Genomic DNA, 22061 nt, shown 5'->3' on the forward strand with positions numbered 1-22061 from the left:
CGTGATGTACAATGTATATAAAAAGTTGACACAAAACAGCCATCACATAACATCCGGTGGTTAGTGCAAATGGTTGTAATTAATAGTTTTGCATCTTCACTTCCATTGCAGACCAAATCAAATTTATTTGTCACATACACATGGTTAGCAGATGTTAATGCGAGTGTAGCGAAATGCTTGTGCTTCTAGTTCCGATAATGCAGTAATAACCAACAAGTAATCTAACTAACAATTCCTAAACTACTGTCTTATACACAGTGTAAGGGGATAAAGAATATGTACATAAGGATATATGAATGAGTGATGGTACAGAGCAGCATAGGCAAGATACAGTAGATGGTATCGAGTACAGTATATACATGTGAGATGAGTATGTAAACAAAGTGGCATAGTTAAAGTGGCTAGTGATACATGTATTACATAAGGATGCAGTCGATGATATAGAGTACAGTATATACGTATGCATATGAGATGAATAATGTAGGGTAAGTAACATTATATAAGGTAGCATTGTTTAAAGTGGACCAAGACAAATAATGTACCCATTTCAAATTTTGTAATGTTACATAATTTTCCGAACCACTGAGACTATCCCAATATGGACCAAAGGAGCCTAACTTTACTCCTTATAGTCCAAGGACCTTATATGATCTGTTCAGAGCCGAATTGGCTCTGGCAGCAAAACAGCCAAATACTCCATCTAAACGTGAGTTGATTGCCAATTGCGGTACAGTTCTATACACGTAAAGCTCTCTTTAATATCACATCCAAATACTCCATCTAAACGTGAGTTGATTATAGAACTGTACCTCAATTGACAAACGTAAAGCTCTCTTTAATATCACATCAAAATAATTTCACAAATCCAAAATAAACACTTACTGTACACCGTTAACAGTTACAGCCAACAGTATTTTTTTGTGACAACACCTTTGTTGCATCCATCTTCTGTTTACACACAGGTGTTCTGAAACACAGATAGGTAAGTAGCATAAAGTATGCCCCTCTGTCTTCCGCCTTTTTGAAATGGCGCTGGAGGGAAGAGCAAACGTTTTACATTGGGCTTTTTTGAGCTGATCTTAAAAAAAATTGTACATGATGTTTCCGCCATCATTTCCTATGACCGAAAAAATGCTTAAGGACATCAGAACAGCGATCACTAACCTCGATTTGGATGAGGATTTCTACTTCAAAGAGTTGACAGCAAAGGACATAATGCTCATCCGGACCAGACCCAAATCCCTGACACTCGAAAAAGGAAGAGGCGGCATTACAGAGGCCGGATTGCGGAATACGATGAACCGCCTCTACACTTCATTCTATTGTCGAACATGCAATCACTGGAGAATAAACTGGACGATCCCCATTTGATACTACCCTATAAACGTGATCTGAAGAACTGTAGTATCCTGTTTGAGTCATGACTGAACAAGGAAAATATAACTGGAGCTGTTTTTTCTAGTGCGTGATCTCTAATATTAAGGAAGTCTCAATGTTCTGCTCGCCAAGAATACCTCATGATAAGCTGTAGACCATACTATTTACAAAGAGAGTTTTCTATATTTTTCGTAGCTGTCTATTTACCACCACAAACTCATGCTGGCGCTAAGACTGCAATCAATGAGCTGTATAGGGCCATAAGCCAACAAGAAAATGCTCACCCAGAGGCGGTACTCCTAGTGGCCGGTGATTTTAATGCAGGAAAACTAAAATCCATTTGACCTAATTTCTACCAGCATGTCACCTGTGCAACTAAAGGCGAAAACATCTCTAGATCACCGTTACTCCATACAAAGCTCTCCCTCGCCCTCCATTTGGCAAATCTGACCATAACTCTATCCTCTTAATTCCTGCTTACAAGCAAAAAAACAACAACAAAAAAAGTAAGTACCAGTGACGCACTCAATACGGAAGTGGTCCTAAGCTACAGGGCTGTTTTTCTAGCACAGACTGGAATATGTTCCGGGATTCATCCGATGGTATTGAGAAGTTTACCACATCAGTCCCTGGCTTCATTAAGTGCACCAACAACGTCCGTACGTACATATCCCAACCAGAAGCCATGGAATCCAGGCAACATCTGCACTGAGCTAAAGCTGCTGCTTTCAAGGAGCAGGACACTATTCCGGACACTTTTAAGACATCCTGCTACACCCTCCAATGAACCACCAAACAGGCAACACGTCAATACAGGACTAAGATCGAATCCTACCACACCAGCTCTGATGCTCGTCAGATGTGGCAGGGCTTGCAAACTATCACGGATTACAAAGTGAAACCCAGTCACGAGATGCGCATTGACACGAGCCTATCAGATGAACTAAATGCCTTTTATGCTCGCTTCGAGGCAAGCAACACTGAACCAAGCCCAATATTGGGAGAAATGAGCCTAACGTTACTCCTTAGTCCAAGGACCTGTTCTGTTTAAATGGCGTATGGTCTCTGGAATCCAAAACAGCCAAATACTCAATCTAAACGTGTATTGATTCTCAATTGTGGTAAAGTTCTAGAAACATAAATCCCTCTGCTTTCATATCACGTTAAAATAATTTCACAAATCAAAATACACACTTCTGTACACTGTTTTAACTGGTTTTAACACTGTTGCAGCCGACAGTATTATTCAGTGACAACACGTTTGTGGCGTCTGTCTTCTGTTTACACACAGGTGTTCGGAGATGCAGATACTGGAAATATGGCAGTGTGGGAACACTAACACTATGAAGGGGTGTTTCAATTGAACTTTTCATTTTTTATAATTTTTCTCTGATATGAAAGATGAGGTCCTTATGCTTCCAAAACCATACCGCAAGAGATCGTGTTTATGTTCAGACCGAGTGTTGCAGCTCTTAACAAAACTCCCCTCTACAGAAGACGCCTTTGTACAATGACTGTGTAATGCAACTGAGAATCTTGATCAAGGGCTAGACTGAACTAAGCATGAGAGCACCAGCTGTTCTGGATGACTGTGTGATCACACTCTCCGTAGCCGATGTGAGTAAGACCTTTAAACAGGTTAACATTCACAAGGACAGACGGATTACCAGGACTCGTATTGAGAGAATGCACTGAACAGCTGGCAACCTCTCCTTGACCCAGTCTGTAATACCTACATGTTTCAAGCAGACCACCATAGTCCCTGTGCCCAAGAATGCCAAGGTATCCAGTCGAAATGACTATTGCCTCATAGCACTCACATCTGCAGCCATGAAATGTTTTGAAAGGCTGGTCATGGCTCACATCAACACCATCATCCCAGACATCCACTGCAAATTTGCATACCACCCCAACATATCCATAGATGACAAAATCTCTATTGCACTCCACACTGCCCTTTCCCACCTGGAAAAAAGGAATAGCTACGTGAGAATGCTGTTTATTGACCACAGCTCAGCATTGAACACCATAGTGCCCTCCAAGCTCATCATTAAGCTAAGGACCCTGGGACTGAGCATCAACCTCTGCAACTGGATCCTGGTCATCCTGTTGGGCCGTCCCCAGGTGGAGAGAGTAGGCAACACCACATCCACCACACTGACCCTCGACACGGGGGCCCTTCAGGGGTGTGACCTATCATGGTCCAAACACGGTTGCAGTGGTGTAAAGAACTTGAGTAAAAAATACTTTGAAATACTACTTAAGTCATTTTTGGGGGTATCTGTACTTTACTATTTATTTTTCGACTACTTTTACTTCACTACATTCCTAAATTTACTCCATGTATTTTCACTGACACCCACTTGTTGCATTTGAATGCTTAGCAGGAACAGAAAATGGTCCAATGCATGCATTTATCATGAGAACATCCCTGGTCATCCCTACTGCCTCTGATCTGGCGGACTAAACACACATGCTTCGTTTGTAAATTATGTCTGAGTGTTGGTGTGCTCCTGGCTATCTGTACATTTAAAAAATGGTGCAGTCTGGTTTGCTTAATAAGATATTTGAAATGATTTATACTTTTACTTTTGATACTTAGTATATTTTAGCAATTACATTTACCTTTGATTTAAAAAAACGTTTTAATAACAAATTGGGTACTTTTTCAACCACTGCACAGTCGTGAAGGGGCACAACACCTCTTCCCCCTCAGAAGGCTGAAAAGATTTGGCATGGGCTCTCAGATCCTAAAAAAGTTCTAAAGCTGCACCATTGAAAACATCTTGACTGGCTGCATCACAGCTTGGTATGACAACTGCTTGGCATCCAACCGCAAGGCGCTACAGAAGGTAGTGCGTTTGACCCAGTACATCACCGGGCCGGTCTCCCTACCATCTAGGACCTCTATACCAGGCGGTGTCAGAGGACGGCCCTAAAAATGGTAAAAGACTACAGCCACCCAAGTGTCAGACTGTTCCATCTGGTACCGCACGGCAAGCCGAACCGCAGCCGAACCGAACCGCAGCCTGGGAACAAAATGTTTCTGAACAGCTTCTACCCCCAGCCATTAGACTGTTGAACAGTTACTCAAATGACTACTCAGACCATTTGCTTCCTGCCCTTTTTTTTTGCACTTCCTCTATGCACACACAATGAACTCTACCCACACACTTACACATACTACACAGACATCTCCAACACACAAAAACTACAAATCACTCTCACAACATATATGCATATTATTGACACCACACACACGCTCACACAGACACAAACACTTCTGCTACTCTGTTATTATCTATCCTGATTGCCTAGTCACTTTTACCCCTACCGACATGTACAATACCAGTCAAAAAGTTTGGACACACCTACTCATTCAAGGGTTTTTCTTTATTTTTACTATTTTCTACATTGTAGAATAATAGTGAAGACATCAAAACTATGAAATAACACATGGAATCATGTAACCAAAAAAGTGTAAAACAAATCAAAATATATTTAATATTTGAGGTTCTTCAAAGTAGCCACCCATTGCCTTGATGACAACTTGCCACACTCTTGGCATTCTCTCAACCAGCTTCACGAGGTAGTCACATGGAATGCATTTCAATTAACAGGTGTGCCTTGTCAAGTTAATTTGTGGAATTTCTTTTTCCTTTTTTTCCATTTCAAGAACTTTGAAAGTTACACAAAAACCATCAAGCGCTATGATGAAACTGGCTCTCATGAGGACCGCCACAGGAAAGGAAGACCCAGTTACCTGCAGAGGATAATGTCACTAGAGTTACCAACTTCAGAAATTGCAGCCCAAATAAATGCTGCACAGAGTTCAAGTAACAGACACATCTCAACATCAACATGAACTGTTCAGAGGAGACTATGTGAATCAGGCCTTCATGGCCAAATTGCTGCAAAGAAACCACTACTAAAGGACACCAATAATAATAAGAGACTTGCTTGGGCCAAGAAACACGAGCAATGGACATTAGACCAGTGGAAATCTGTTCTTTGGTCTGATGAATCCAAATTTGAGATTTTTGGTTCCAGCCGCTGTCTCTTTATGAGACACAGAGTAGGTGAATGGATGATCTACGCATGTGTGGTTCCCACCGTGAAGCATGGGGGAGGTGGTGTGATGGTGCTTTGTTGGCGACAATGTCTGTGATTTATTTAGAATTCAAGGCACACTTAACCAGCATGGCTACCACAGCATTCTGCAGCGATACACCATCCCATCTGGTTAGCGCTAAGTGGAATTAGCATTTGTTTTTCAACAGGACAATGACCCAACACACCTCCAGGGTGTGTAAGAGCTAGTTGACCAAGGAGAGTGATCGAGTGCTGCATCAACTTTTTTGAGATAATGTTTTTTGAGAGAATGCCAAGAGTTTGCAAAGCTGTCATCAAGGCAAAGGGTGGCTACTTTGAAGAATCTAAAATATATTGTGATTTGTTTAACACTTTTGTGGCTACTACATTACATGTGTGTTATTTCATAGTTTTGATGTCTTCACTATTATTCTAGAATGTAGAAAATAGTCAAAATAAAGAGAACCCTTGAATGATTAGGTGTGTCCAAACTTTTGACTAGTACTCTACATATTACCTCAACTACCTCATACCACTGCACATTAACTTGGTACCGGTATTCCTTGTATATAACCTCGTTATTGTCATTCGATTGTGTTACTATATTTTATTTAACACATTTTTCTTACTTTTTAACTTTCATTGTTTGGAAAGGACACGTAAGTAAGCGTTTCACTGTCGTCTTCACCTGTTGTATTGGGCGCATGTGACAAATCAAATTTAATGTTTTCGGGAACAAGCGCTGTAACATGCAAATATGGCCATGTGGGAACCCTAACCCTATAAAAGGTGTGTAGTAATTCAACCATAAAAAAAGTATAATTTCTCGCTGATATGTTAACAAAACCGTACCACACGCTTCTGGGCTTTTATCAAAACTCCTCAGGCCAGAAGATACTATCGTCAATAGGAGCTAAAGGTAGTTAGCATCTATGAATGGGTTACCTTGAGACAAGCATTACTTCGTTATCATAATTTAGGAAACCGGTTGAGTGACACACAGGTTAATCCACATCCCATGAGATGGACGAAAGGATGTTGTTCACATTCAAAGATACCTGATCCAACTGACCTTGCTTAGAAGTATTTTTTGTTCATGCCGTCCCTCACTGGAACCTGTACAAAAAGTCAAGAAATTAAAATCAGTAAAAAATATTGGACTTGGACTATACTTTTTAAATTCAGCAATAGTGTTCTACAATGATCATCTTGATCAAATCATGGCGACATCATTGTAAAATGTAACATTAGCTCTCAACTTCAGCCCGTTTCTGTTTAGAAGGGAGTACGATGAGTGCACTGTATAATAAATGGGAGGATATGTCCTCTAACAAAAGATCTTGGGCTTTTTGGGGAGGTAGTTCACTTGCCCTGGGTTCAAGCCTTGATTCAGCTGTTCTCCCTCAATTACCACACATTTACAAAATCACTGAACTACCACATCATTGGGAATTTTAGAAGATTCTCAGTTCAGTATCAGCTAGTTAACAACTCCAAAAACAGACAATGGAGTGGGACATTGTATTTACCAGACCAATTACAGTTTGCTGTTGCACAGTAGTCTGTTCAAGTTGGTTCCATTACATAATGGAACATTCTCACCAGCAGAACATTTTAATTTGGAGAATGTTTTTGCAGACAAGCTCTTTAAGCCAAATGGTAATCTCCTCTCACCATTTTTACAATAGAACTACACTGAGTGTACAAAACATTAAGAACACCTTCCTAATCTTGAGTTGCACCTCCTTTTGCCCTCAGGACAGCCTCAATTTGTCGGGGCATGGACTCTACAAGGCGTCAAAAGCATTCTACAGGGATACTGGCCCATGTTGACTCCAATGCTTTCCACAGTTGTGTCAAGTTGGCTGGATGTCCTGTGGGTGATGGACCATTCTTGATACACATGGGAAATTGTTGAATGTGAAAACCCAGCAGCATTGCAGTTGTTGATACTCAAACTGGTGCGCCTGGCACCTATTACCATACCCTGTTCAAAGGCACTTAAATCTTTTGTCTTGCCCATTCACCCTCTGAATGGCACATAAACCATGTCTCAATTGTCTCAAGGCTTAAAAATCCTTCTTTAACATGTCTCCTCCCCTTCATCTACACTGATTGAAGTGGATTTAACAAGTGACATCAATAAGAGATCATAGCTCATGAATTAGCATTGGAGCTATAAGCAATTTACAAAGACTAGAAGCAGACATTTTTTCCTGCTCTTCTACTAGCCAGCTCTTATCAGCAGGCTTGATATCTCAGACAGATGGTGCAAATGATGCCAAATGTGCATTGTTTTTCTATCATGAGCTGCATCAGGCTGTATACAGATTAGCCACTCTCTGGAACATCATCACCACATTCACATCAAAAATGCTAAAACGTACAAATAACATAATTGGAAATTGTGAATACACTTCCCACAAGTTCGGTTTCATTCCTTTTGTGGTACTGTAACATTTTCAATAACCCCTACGGAACAGGATTTGAGAAGATCAGTTCAAACCATGGTCTTCCACACTCATGTGACTTAATCAACCAGAATAGATATAGGATCTATGGAATGTGGTGTTTGGCACGCCATATCTTTTTAGCTTCATATTGAATAACAAAAGCTACGGTGAGGAAAAGGACACTGAAAACAAAAGTGAGATTAACAGTAAAGTATATACATATTTATTTGAATCATCACAGCTCTGGGGATAAAACCTTTGTGGGACCAAACCAGAAGATTCGAGCTAAGTGAAGGTAATGTAAATGCATGTAGAGTGGAAAAACAACAATTGAAACCAAGATATTCAAGTACTTAAAAAAAAACTTTATTGGTTTTAAAAACCCTTAAAAAAATCTCAACATCCTTGAGCACTTTCAATTAAAAAAAGACAGAAGAAACTTTGCTGAAACGCTAAAGCAACTTTATCAAATTACTCTACGGTCTGCTGTACACTAGACAACAACAACAAGGGTTAAAGGGACTTTATACCAGGTCTGTGAAAAGTACAGGACTCAGCTGCCCCTGTGCACTTAAAGAAGAACAGACAGGGTTTGTCTTCATTTAAGTACAAACATCAGTGCTTATTTTCAATGGTTTCTGGAGAGAAAAAATAAATCTTCACAGAGTTACATAAAAAAAGTAAAAACATCTAAATAACAGAACAGATTCAAAACCTGAACATACAGAACAAATATTAATCTGAATTAGAAACATCAAACAATGCAAGTAACTTGTGAGTCGCAATACCTTTCTGTTCCGATTGACAGGACCAATCCTGAATTACAGCAAAGTGGTTACAAATACTCTGTACAATAGAATTCTACAAACATGCACACATATCATTTATTAACATGGTGAATTATTTATTTGAGAATATTTCTGTTTAAATGTTTCTTTAAATGGAGTTTCATATTCTCATGAGAATGAAGTAAAAAAAAAAAAAAGTATCTCATTGAGATTAAGGTACATTGCTACACAAAACAATTAGCGTTCTCATATTTTTTTGATTGACATTTCAATTATTTTTTCCCTTAGTTAAGCTCTTTAAAAAAATATTTGGGTGGCTTCAATTAATGCATTTGTCCTAAAAGAGGTGCCAATGCATTGGTTCATTAAATGTTTAGTGCAATAACATGAACCTTCAAAGCTTGTTGAAATTTTAACCATGACATTCCGATGTCCATTGCAATGTTCTGGGCACAAAATCTGTCAGAGAAAGATAATATATAATACTTTAAATACCCTGCTATTTTCTCACTAAGCAGACGTCTTCTGTAAAAAGCCAACCAATATAAATCTCAGGAAGCAAAAAAAAAAAAAAAACACCAAGCTAAGAAAAAACAAACACACAGCATTATCTGTACAAGAAAGGGCGCCAGCGGCCAAACACACAAGCACAGTTTAGCTGGCTCCTGATCCAAAATCACCAATATAGCATTTCAGAGGGTGCAGGTGCACAGAACCAGTTTGTTTAAGTTATAACAATACAGTGTCAGAGCTTTCATATGTACAAACTGTGGGATTCAAAATGAGAGGAACACTTACAACAGTCAACTGAATTAACCCCAATATTGTCCTGCTACATTGGTTTTTATAAACCAGAACAGTAGTGTGGTTTTCAGCATGTTTTCCAGTGCTACAGATCAGTTGCCAGTTTCACAATTTCCTCAAATTATTTTCAACCATCCCACCTGAAAGAAGGACAATTCCAAATGGCCATATAAAGGTATTTGACTGATGTCAGGCAAATGACTGGGTTATTTGTGGGTTCTTCTAATAAAATCCTATGTAATGCTTTTTTCTCACACTAATTAGTTTTTCTTTGGTATGGATATAAGGCTCAGAAGATAAAAAGCTCATCAAAACCACAGGATCTGGCCAATTAGCTATTCCCTTTATGAGTTGCATGCCTTACTCACACACTGTTCTTCACTATACTAGAAGCTATTTAAACCTGTAATAGATCACCCGTACTTTACCACAAAATGCCTTTTTTGACTCCAGGTGAAACACGTCCCTTCACTGTTAGAATAAAATGCAGTGGATTTTAATGAACTCAACAAGAACATTATTCAAGGGGAAGAAAATTACAATTTATACAAATGTATATGTAATTCTGTATTACAGTATTCCATAATACTGTATTTTCTACTGGATCTAGACTAATGTAAGGGGAATAGCTTTCGATGTATGACGGTAAAATATGCACTTTTGTGCCTTTTTATAGGAAGGACTTTGAATATCTAATGGCATAATATTAAACTAAACTATTAACTTTAATTTAATCTAAATTACTTCATATCCATCACATTTTTTACTGAATGTATGTAACATGAAAACATTTTTTTTAAGGGAAAAACGACAAACATTTACATAAACCTGCAGTAACCTACTTTGACAGTAGCAGCCGCTTTGATAAGTAAAAAATGCATAGTGTTAACATAAATCAGAACCAAAATGAATAGTCATTTTCCCCCAAATAGATACACGACTGAAACAGGGCAGGGTCATCTCCAGTTAATACACTTTGGTATAGGGGTGTTATAAGGTTAAATTCCTATTCATATATTCCTCCACTTCCTTAAATCAATATATTTCTGTTAATTAAAATGATACCCGCCAAATAGTCACAAAGAACGTAAATAAAACTCCCCACCAGTGCCCTACACAAGTCTTAAAAAACTTGAGAGGTGAAAAGGGTCATCTTCTGCATTATACGGTTTAAATACAAGATTTAACTGTCCTTTGAGCTCCATCTTAAAGCCCATTTCCTTTAGTTCTGAAGTCACTAAAGTGCAAGCTATCCCCATTACAGGTATTTATTATGATCGTTTTAATTCTTATAAACATATACGATTCTAAACAAAGCAATCCTTTTGACACGAAGGACAGGGGAGCTCAACTACAGTAAGAATGTCAGCATTCAGGGCAAAATGTGGGTAAAGCAAGCCTAAAAAATGACAATATTAACAGATACCATCTGTTGTTCTTCAGCTACCTGTGCTCAGTTTCAATGTACTCAAAGTGCATTAACTACTGGGACATGAGGGGAAATTTGAAAAGGTGAAAAGACATAGTACATTCAAATCTCGATTTAATAGCCTACATTTTTTTGTACCATGCACACTGGAATTTGAGTGGTCAATAACGTATTTGTAAAGTTTGCATAACATTTCAGCAAAACGGACAATCAGACATCTTCTGACAAGTTTAGTATACAGACAGTATATCTTGACCTTTAAATCTATAGTTTGAATAATATTCTGTAGTCACACAGATTCTTTTTCAAACAGCTGCCGTTTTCCTACTTGTAAAAATCCAAATTCTGAGAGAATGGAACTAGTTTGCCTCAATATCATTGCAAACAATGTATGTTAAAGGTCGAACAAAGCTGTTTTTTTTATTATCTCAAATTCAAATAATTTATTTCTGGGTAAAAATGAAGTACCTTATTGTGATTTAATTGAAAGAAATGGGCAAAAAGTAATAAAAATAGGTTCTTAGCAAAGAACAAATTCTCAAGCAAGAATTTTGCTAGGACTGAGTAGGGAGGGGAAACCTAAAAACTAGCTGTTATTGGCAGAAGGTTTGGAACTTTTTCTTATTGGTCTATTAAATACATATACTACCATGCAGGCCAAAACTCCATCTCACCTAAACAGGCTGAAATTTTAGGCGGTCTTTTCAAACAGCTCCTACACTAAAAGGGCATTATCATTTTCACAGTATTAATCCAACCAGTGTGGAAATATATAAAACGTGGTTCTTTAAGTAGACCAACGAAACATTTCTATTTACAGATAATGGGGGATTTTTTTTAACCATCGATTGATTTTGGTATATTTGTCTTGCACCTGCAATCCTTAAGACCTGAAACGGCAATGAGAAACATTAGTACCAGTGCAAGCTACTGCAAATGCCCTCTCGAGGTATCTCAACTCTTCATTGAGAGGTACAGGGGCATATTAGGTGAGCATACACCCCATTTACCGTTCTTGCACAACAGTATGCTTCTAAAGCAATTCCAAATGATTTGTCTGATAAAGTATATCTTCAGATCTACCTCAATGGAAGTAAAACAATTTACAGAGGGAGGAACAGTTGCCAATTATTTGCCAAACCTCTTGTTTTAGTCAACAGCTCACGAACAAAAACATTATCCAAAATGATAGTCTACAGATAGAGATCTCTTAAAGATTACCAAACATCTCTCTCTTTATATCCTGTCCTGAAAATGTAAAAATACTTGTTATTCTACTGTCTTGATTTAAATGCTCTTGAATAACTATGATGTCTGAAGAGGGAGAAATGGATGAGTCAGCACCAGCGATGAGCTGTGAGAGAAAACCAGCATATTTGTAAGTGTGATCATTTCTGTTCAGCCTGGCACTTAGACTGGACAAAAGTATTTGTATCCCGAGTGTTGCAATGTGCTATACAATGTCAATGTGAATAATTACAAAGAAGATTTTTACAAAACAATAGGTATAAACAAACCATTTCACCTTCATGAAATAAAAGCAGAGCTCATATTAACCCATTAACCCGACTGTGGGCTGGTCTTTACTTTCCAGCCAATCAAATCCATTGGAATTCGCAGTCTCGCTGCAAATCTGCTGGAACAGCGGATCATTCTTTAGTTCCTCCAGTGTAGAGTCTTCATATTGTCCCTGCTGCTGATTGGGGTCAAACAGAAGGTTTGTGTCCAAATTGTTCAGGTCATTGATGCTGGAAAGATCAGAGGTCAGTCGAAAATCAGATCCCACAGGGTTGAGTTCTGATACCTGTCCCACAAGCTGATTGCCAGGAGTAAGGCTGCCGTCCGCTAAGAAGTCTTTAACGGTGGTGCTGAAATCTAGCTGCAGCTGTTGTTGTTGCTGCTGAAGGTTCTGGGCCAGCAGCATAGGCTGGCTCTGCTGATGCTGCTGTTCTCCAGTAGCCGATTGTGCTTGGCTGTCACCTGCTGAGAGAATCATCTGTTCGTTCCTAGAGTTCTTCATGAGGTAACCAGGCTTCTGAAACTCGTACGCATTCTGAGTGTTGGAAGTCATCAGAGTCTGATGGTTGGCACTTCTGGGGAAGCTGGGAGTGGTCTCTAAGATGTGGGTGAGGTTCATGCGGGCTGTGTAGTTGGACGGAAGGTTGTTGATACCCAGGCCCCGCACTGCGTCGTCACTGTCCCCGTCCATCTTGCTCAGGAGCACGTTGGTGATCTTTTTGCTGTTGGTCTGGCCCTGCATGGGCAGCACCTCCGTCTGCATCATCACGTTAACAGGCACAGACTGGCTCCTCTGTGCCATGCTGCTGACGTCCCCATGGCTGTTGGCGAAGATGTTGACCATCTCGGGGGTCACGGGGGAGGTGAAGGGGGACACCACTGTTCGGGGGATGTTGCCACTCTGGTTGCCACTCAGGTTCCGCTGGCGCACGGCAGGGCTTACACTACGACAGCGGAAGGTCCCGCCTGCTGAAGATGTACTGGTGGTCTTGTTGTCCAGAGGGGCGGGCACAGCGAAGCTCTCCTGCTTGTTCAGGTTGGCCATACTGGCTGCCTGCTGCTGCACCGGAGAGATGGGTGTCAGGCGGCCGTAGTGTCCTTCGTGGTGCCTCGTCTGAGACTGATAGGACTGGCCAGGGATGGCGAAGGCATGGGGCTTTCGGAAGTGGTCGTCGACCAGGTCCTGATAGCTGGGAAGGATACTGATGCCGTTGATGGAGTTCCCCCCGCTTTTGTTGTAACCATTGTTCATCCACTCCAGTTTGGCCTTGTCTGGGTGAGTAGCCATGGGCCTCTGCATGGGCTTGACGGGGCTGCTGGAGACAATGCTGCCGTCGTGGTAGCCTGTAATGCTGGAGTTAATGGGAGTGAAGGCAAAGGGATTCCTGCACTCCACAGGGCTGGGGGGCACGCTGCCGCTGCAGTTGGAGTGTGGAGTGCCGATGGGGGTGTGTCGGCTGCTCCCCAGGGCACTGTCCACCGGGGTGGTGGGGGCCATGCGGGAGCAGGGGCTCTCCCTAGTCAGGCCCTGGCCTCCTCCCATCATCTCAGAGGTGGATGTGGGAGTTGGGGTAGGGGTGGGAGTTTGGACAGGGGTGGTGCTGCTGTGTACTGATTGGTAGTAAGGGGTCATTGTCTGGTTGGAGGACATCATGTTGCCCTGCATTACAGACTGATGGCCTTGCAGCGTCACGTCAGCTCCGAAGGCCTGCAGACTGCTGTTGAGCTTCATCTGCTCCTCCATCTGCACCAGCTCCTCCACAATGCTGTCCTGGGTCATATCGTCATCATTGAAATGGAAGTAGTCCATGTCTGTCTGCATGGAGAGCTGGCTAGAGGCTGGGGCCTGGCCCATCATGGCCAGGGGCTCCATGACCTGTGTGGATGCCTGCTTGTGGTCTGTGATCTGCTGGGCGTAGGCTTGCTGCTGCTGTTGCTTACCTCCCTCCAGCTGGCCCCCAACCCACATGGTGTTCCTCAGGTCACTCACAGCAGACTGCTCCAGTAGGGCAGAGCTGTTGGGCATGGATTGCATGTTACCCGTCATGTGCTGCTGGTGCTGAATTCGTGCATGACCAGCCGGGGCACTAACGTTGCCGATGCTGCTAGTGTCCATGGTGATCGGAGTGTCTCTTCTCTGCACGGAGCTCTGTGGCTTGACAACAGTCTGGAAGCCTCTGGTTCCGATGGGGGAATCAGAGAGTGACAGGATTCGAGTTGGGACAGTGGAGTTCAGTTTCACAGTAACTTTACCAATGGCTGGTGCACTTTCAGGTCTGACCGGGGTTCCTGTCCTGGGGAGTTTCTTTACTCCTGCACCAATCCCATGTCTGTAACCATCGGAGCCCCCAAGAGGTTGCTGGGAGATGAAGACCCTTTTGACAGGCGTGGGACAAGACTCTGGGCCGACGCCTGGGCGTTTCCTGGGGCTCTTGGAGGCGATGAGTGATGTGGCAACAGTGCCGCCATTGGGTGACAGAGTGGTGCTGGTATTCTGATTGGAGACCGTCAAATACAAAGTACTTTCGTTATTGGTGTTATTATTGCTACCAGCTGTAGCTGCCACAGTGTTGTTGCGCAAAGAGGACTTGCCATTGCAATTGGTTCCAGCCATTGCCTCCAGTCCCAGGGAGCCTTTAGTGTGAGGCGTGGGCACACTGGCAGCCCTTGGTACAGCTCCTCCAGCCCTCTGGCCCCCTGCAGCTTCCTGAGTCATAGTAAGCCTGCTAGCACCCAGGGCCAGACTGCCTTCACTTATGGCTTCACCCTCAATCATCTTGATGTCGATGGTAGGGGTGGTGGTGGCCCGGCCTGACCTGGCTAAGGGGGACAGGATGGGGGCTGCAGAGCCACTCCTGGCCCGTGGGCTGGGTCTGTTCTCCTCCAGGGCTACAGTGCTGCCCATGCCAGCAGAGGCAGGCCTTAAGGTGGTGTTTGTTAAGGTTGTTGTAGTGCTGCAGTTGGGAGCCAGGGATATGGTGGTCATCTTGACCACGTTGACAGAGCTGATGTGGGGTGTGGGCTGCATCACGGTCTTGATGGGGCTGTTGGTGATGAGCAGGGTGGGGGGAGAGCGCAGGGTGATGGCGCTGGTGGCTGAGGGTTTAGGCAGGATCTGGGCATAGCGGTGGCGGGCAGAGCGGTCCCCCACAGGGCTGGCTGGGATATTCTGAGGGGTCTTGGGACACTTGACAGGCTGCAATGACTGGGTCACCACTTGGAAGTTGACAGGCAGAATCTTGCCCTCAGATGTTCCCACAGGACTGGGGGACATCAGCTGCCTGCTCCTTTGTACCTGCATATACAGCATAGAAAAACATGACACAAAAAAGTATTAATAAGATGTACAGTTGAAGTCAGAAGTTTACATACACCTTAGCCAAATACATTTAAACTCAGTTTTTCACAATTCCTGACATTTAATCTGAGTAAAAATTCCCTGTCTTAGGTCCGTTAGGATAATCACTTTATTTTAAGAATGTGAAATGTCAGAATAATAGTAGAGAGAATGATTTCAGCTTTTATTTCTTTCATCATTCCCAGTGGGTCAGAAGTTTACACACACTCAATTAGTATTTGGTAGCTGCCTTTAAATTGTTTAACTTGGGTCAAACGTTTCAGGTAGCCTTCTACAAGCTTCCCACAATAAGATGGGTGAATTTTGTCCCATTCCTCCTGACAGAGCTGGGGTAGCTGAGTCAGGTTTGTAGGCCTCCATGTTCCCACATGCTTTTTCAGTTCTACCCACAAATGTTCTATAAGATTGAGGTCAGGGCTTTGTGATACACACTCCATTACCTTGACTTTGTTGTAATTAAGCCGTTTTTCCACAACGTTGGGAGTATGCTTGGGGTCATTGTCCATTTGGAAGACCCATTTGCTACCAAGCTTTAACTTCCTGACTGATGTCTTGAGATGTTGCTTCAATATATCCACATAATTATCCTCCCTCATGATGTCATCTATTTTGTGAAGTGCACCAGTCCTTCCTGCATCAAAGCACCCCCACAACATGATGCTGCCACCCCCGTGCTTCACGGTTGGGATGGTGTTCTTTGGCTTGCAAGACTCCCCCTTTTATCTCCAAACATAACGATGGTCATTATGGCCAAACAGTTCTATTTTTGTTTCATCAGACCAGAGGACATTTCTCCAAAAAGTATGATCTTTGTCGCCACGTGCAGTTGCAAACCGTAGTCTGGCTTTTTTATGGCGGTTTTGGAGCAGTGGCTTCTTCCTTGCTGAGCGGCCTTTCAGATTATGTCGATATAGGACTCGTTTTACTGTGGATATAGATACTTTTGTACCTGTTTCCTCCAGCATCTTCACAAGGTCCTTTGCTGTTGTTCTGGGATTGATTTTCACTTTTCGCACCAAAGTGCGTTCATCTCTAGGAGACAGAACGCGTCTCCTTCCTGAGCGGTATGACGGCTGCGTGGTCTCATGGTGTTTATACTTGCATACTATTGTTGGTACAGATGCATGTGGTACCTTCAGGCATTTGGAAATTGCTTCTAAGGATGAACCAGACTTGTGGAAGTCCACAATTTATTTTCTGAGGTCTTTCTTTGGATTTTCCCATGATGTCAAGCAAAGAGGCACTGAGTTTGAAGGTAGGCCTTGAAATACATCTACAGGTACACCTCCAATTGACGCAAATGATGTCAATTAGCCTATTAGAAGCTTCTAAAGCCATGACATAATTTTCTGGAATTTTCCAAGCCGTTTAAAGGCACAGTCAACTTAGTGTATGTAAACTTCTGACCCACTGGAATTGTGATACAGTGAATTATAAGTGAAATAATCTGTCTGCAAACAATTGTTGGGAAAATTACTTGTGTCATGCAACTAACAAGAGGTCGACCGATTAAATTGGAATGGCCGATTAATTAGGGCCGATATCAAGTTTTCATAACAATCGGAAATCTGTATTTTTGTGCACCGATTTTGCCGAAAAAAACCCCAACGTTTTATACCTTTATTTAACTAGGCAAGTCAGTTAAGAAAACATTTCCAATGACTGCCTAGGAACGGTGGGTTCACTGCCTGTTCAGGGGCAGAACGACAGATTTTTACCTTGTCAGCTGGGGGATTCAATCTTGTAACCTTACAGTTAACTAGTCCAACGCTCTAACCACCTGCCTCTCATTGCACTCCACGAGGAGCCTGCCTGTTAAGCGAATGCAGTAGAAGCCAAGGTAAGTCGCTAGCTAGCATTAAACTTATCTTGTAAAAAACAATCAATCAATCATAATCACTAGTTATAACTACACATGGTTGATGATATTACTAGTTTATCTAGCGTGTCCTGCGTTGTATATAATCGATGCAACGCTGGGGGATGATTTAACAAAAGCGCATTTGCGAAAAAAGCATAAACACCCATGCCTTTCTTAAAATCAATACACAGAAGTATATATTTTTAAACCTGCATAACCATAAACACCCATGAACACCCATGCCTTTCTTAAAATCAATACACAGAAGTATATATTTTTAAACCTGCATATTTAGCTAAAAGAAATCCAGGTTAGCAGGCAATATTAACCAGGTGCAATTGTGTTACTTTCCTTATGTTCATTGCACGCAGAGTCAGGGTATATGCAACAGTTTGGGCAGCCTGGCTCATTGTGAACTAATTTGCCAGAATTTTACGTAATTATTAATAACATTGAAGGTTGTGCAGTGTAACAATAATATTTAGACTTAGGGATGCCACCCATTAGATAAAATACCGAACGGTTCCGTATTTCACTGAAATATTAAACGTTTTGTTTTCGAAATGATAGTTTCCGGATTCGACCATATTAATGACCAACGGCTCGTATTTCTAATTGTTACGTTATAATTAAGTCTAGGATTTGGGACGGAAGCTGTACTGTTACACTGGCAATACTATAGTGCCTATAAGAACATCCAATAGTCAGTTGGATATGAATATCTATATGAAATACAAATGGTATAGAGAAATAGTCCTATAAACACTATATTAACTACATCCTAAAACCTCTTACCTTGGAATATTGAAGTCTCATGTTAAAAGGAACCACCAACTTTCATATGTTCTCATGGTCTGAGCAAGGAACTTAAACGTTAGCTTTTTTACATGGCCCATATTACACTTTTACTTCTCCAACACTTTGTTTTTGCATTATTTAAACCAAATTGAACATGTTTCATTATTTATTTGAGGCTAAATGGATTTTTATTGATGTATTATATTAAGTTAAAATAAGTGTTCATTCAGTATTGTTGTAATTGTCATTATTACAGATAAATATATAAAATACAGCCGATTAATCGGTATCGGCGTTGAAAAATTAGAATCGGCCGACCTCTAGTCTTAACAAACTATAGTTTTGGCAAGTCGGTTAACAAGAAATTTGTGGAGTGGTTGAAAAATACGTTAATGACTCCAACCTAAGTGTATGTAAACTTCCAACGTCAACTGTAAAAGTAACTCCAGTTATGAATAGCTTCTGTTGCACGTGATATAGGCAACACAAAGTTATCGCCTGTATAGATGAGTAACAGGAACACTGCAAAGACAGTGGGATATATAGAGTAAGCTTAGACAAACACAGAAGTAGAATACAAGCTTGGCTTACCGTGATGGGGCTGGGGACTGCAGCTACCATAATGCCAATGGTGGGATGTGGGGAGAGCAGGGCTGGGCTTCTACAGGTAATGGAGCCGACCACAGGCGTGCCCCCGTCAGCCCGCCTGGCCTGAGCCTCTCCGGGGAGAGGGGAGTGCAGCATCTGCTCCTGCTGCTTCTTCTGGATCTTCCGCTGGAGCTGCTGCTTGGCATCGATGGAGGGAGAGGGCAGGGTCTTCACTTGGGACTGGAAGGAGTAGGCTTCAGCTGTTGGTGCGAATGCTGAGGATGGCAGTGGCGTTTTAACTCCTAAAGGGAGGAGACAGAGGAAGACAGAAACAGGTTAACACATATTTTGAGTTAACAAATTATCATGGTCCTCCTAGACAGCAGCTTCTATTTTGAAGAAAGCATAACTATCCCACTGGGCACAAACTGGTTGAATCAATGATGTTTCCACATCATTTCAATGAAATGTCGTTGAACCAATGTGGCATAGACGTTGAATTGACATCTGTACCTAATGGGATGGCTTTTAGGGACTGACTGGAGGTGGTATGTAAATGCACTATAGCAGGTCAATGAGAAAAATCTGCCACTAGATGGAAACATTTCACTGTTCAACATACATGAGGCAGTGAAAGGACAAGTGAAGTTTGACTATCAAAACATAGTGCACACTGACAGTATTCAGAGCCGTTAACTTTTCACATATTTTGTTACGTTACAGCCTTTTTCTAAAATGGCAAAGCAAAAACAGGTTTATATACATTTTTGGAAATGTATTAAAAATAAAAAACAGAAATACCTTATTTACATAAGTATTTAGCATTGAGGGAACAATGAACGGCGCAAAGTACAGAGATCCTTGATGAAAACCTGCTCCAAATCGCTCAGGACTTCAGACTGGGCCGAAGGTTCACCTTTCAACAGTACAACGACCCTAAGCACACAGCCAAGACAACACAGGAGTGGCTTTGGGACAAGTCTCTGAAGGTCCTTGTGTGGCCCAGCCAGAGCACGGACTTGAACCCGATCAAACATCTCTGGACACCTGAAAATAGCATTGCAGCGAAGCTCCCCATTCAACCTGACAGAGCTTGAGAGGATCTGCAGAGAAGAATGGGATAAACTCCCCAAATAAAGGTGTGGCAAGCTTGTAGCGTCATACCCAAGAAGACTCAAGGTTGTGATTGCTGCCAAAATGTAATTCAACAAAGTACTAAGGGTTTGAATAGTTATGTAATCAGTTTTCATTTATTTTAAACACATTTGCAAAAAAGCCTTAAAAACCTGTTTTTGCTTTGTCATTTTAAAATTAGGCCTGTAACGTAACAAAATGTGGAAGAATTCAAAGGGTTCTGAATACTTTGCAGATGCACTGTGTTGTCACCTGTTGGTGTACCAGTCATGACCGTGAGGGCTGCCACAGATTTGGTGCCGATGTAGTGGCTGTTGAGGAGGAAGCGAGCCAGGTCCTCCACAGCATCAAACTGGCGGCTCAGCACCTTCTGGGCCCACTCACACACCAGGCCACAGGCCGCAGAGCGCACCTCCTCCTCCGCACTGCACAGCTGACCTGAGGCCTCCAGCACCTCACACTGAAGCATAACATAGGCACATGTACAGGTGTTAGGAATTATAGTCGTACATATCCCTGTATTACTTTTAGTTCAATATGAAGCCTCAAATCGTAGTCCCTTAACACATTCAATTAATACAAGTTATGTTATGGTTGGACTACAGTTAGGCAAACATTTGTTACTTATTTTCTTGAAAATCTATTTAAATAAGGTAAAGACCTTGAGAGAGGAAGGCAGACAGACAACTTACCCCGTCCCCTGTTTTATGTAAGTCCAGGTTGGGTAAAGATGGCATGTGGACAAAGGCTTTCTTCCTCAGTCCACTATAGCAGTATGTGAGCAGGGGTTAAGGTTCAAAAAACACTAAAACGGTCAAATATTTAAGAGTTCATTTATGGAGGTGCTAAAATGTGTTGGTTGTTTGTCTGTAAAGAGCCGGGCATTAGTGCTTCAGGGACCATTCTAGCCATAAGAGACTGGGATTGCCCCACAGGATAGGGTAAGAAAAGTGACTCAGGGCAGAAGGTCAGTTGTCACTCACAGACAGATCTGAGGAAGAGCCTTCTCACCCGAAGCTGAGACGGCTATTATTATTTTTTTCCCACCTTTATTTAAGCAGGTAGGCCCAGTTAAGAAAAAGTTCTCAATTACAACTGCGACCTCTCCCAGTCAGCATCAGTCACTAGTCACTCCGCTACTAATCCCTCAGCCCCTCAGGCCTCTCACACTCCCACTGAACCTTCTCTTCCCCTCCAACCTTTGGAGATGTAACCAACTCCACTGCCAAAATAAGGCGCTGTGGATTTGTGGTGAGAGCTAGTCTTTATCAGATGCTGGTGTGTGAGAGTGTGACAGCAGGTGCTCCCTGTTGAACACTTCCATACACTTAGGAGGTGTCCACACAACCAGGCAAAGAGCTACTCAGAGATATAGCATAGTTATGAATGACTCACTTTCTCTCACACAAAACAAATGATAAAATACAGACAAATAGGTCCAAGAGTGTGATCTTGAATTAACTTGCACCTTTGTCGAGTGTGTATTAACTTTGGTAACAGAAAATAGTTAATTTAAAAAGGGAGATATAGATTACTAAGCAAGCCACAGCTCAAGGTGTTCTGATTTGGTCTGATTTGACTTGGGCGCTCATATTGAGTTTCAGTTGCTATTGCAACCGTCATATAAAAACAAGGTCTATTTCAGAAAGGCTCAGCATTGAAAATAAAAACTGCATTCATACGCAAGTATTTTATGCTATTCTTTTTTTGAACTCCACAACAAAATAAGACAGAAGTCACTTGTCACTTTACTCATTTACGGACGCTAATCTCATTGGAGACTGTCACTTTGCCAAGTCTAGAGTCGTGATGTCATGGAAAAGACATTGAAAAGACATTTCACAAATTGTTTCCTGAAGGT

The 22061-nt window shown here is 41.8% G+C and overlaps 1 protein-coding gene across 1 annotated transcript in view; it reads right to left on the minus strand.

The window, feature by feature from the left end:
• Positions 1-8272: 8272 nt before the first annotated feature.
• LOC135558910 (DNA-binding protein RFX7-like) overlaps positions 8273-22061 on the minus strand; it is a 37576-nt gene continuing 23787 nt past the window's right edge. The window contains exons 7-10 of the mRNA XM_064993131.1: positions 20893-20977; positions 20453-20660; positions 19070-19368; positions 8273-15756 (exon numbers count right to left, since the gene is read on the minus strand). Coding sequence (XP_064849203.1) covers positions 12496-15756; positions 19070-19368; positions 20453-20660; positions 20893-20977 — 3853 coding nt within the window. The 3' untranslated portion in view covers positions 8273-12495. The remainder of the gene's footprint in view (positions 15757-19069; positions 19369-20452; positions 20661-20892; positions 20978-22061) is intronic.

This window comes from Oncorhynchus masou, chromosome 2 (genome assembly GCF_036934945.1).
Source record: "Oncorhynchus masou masou isolate Uvic2021 chromosome 2, UVic_Omas_1.1, whole genome shotgun sequence".
Taxonomy (NCBI): Eukaryota; Metazoa; Chordata; class Actinopteri; order Salmoniformes; family Salmonidae; genus Oncorhynchus; species Oncorhynchus masou.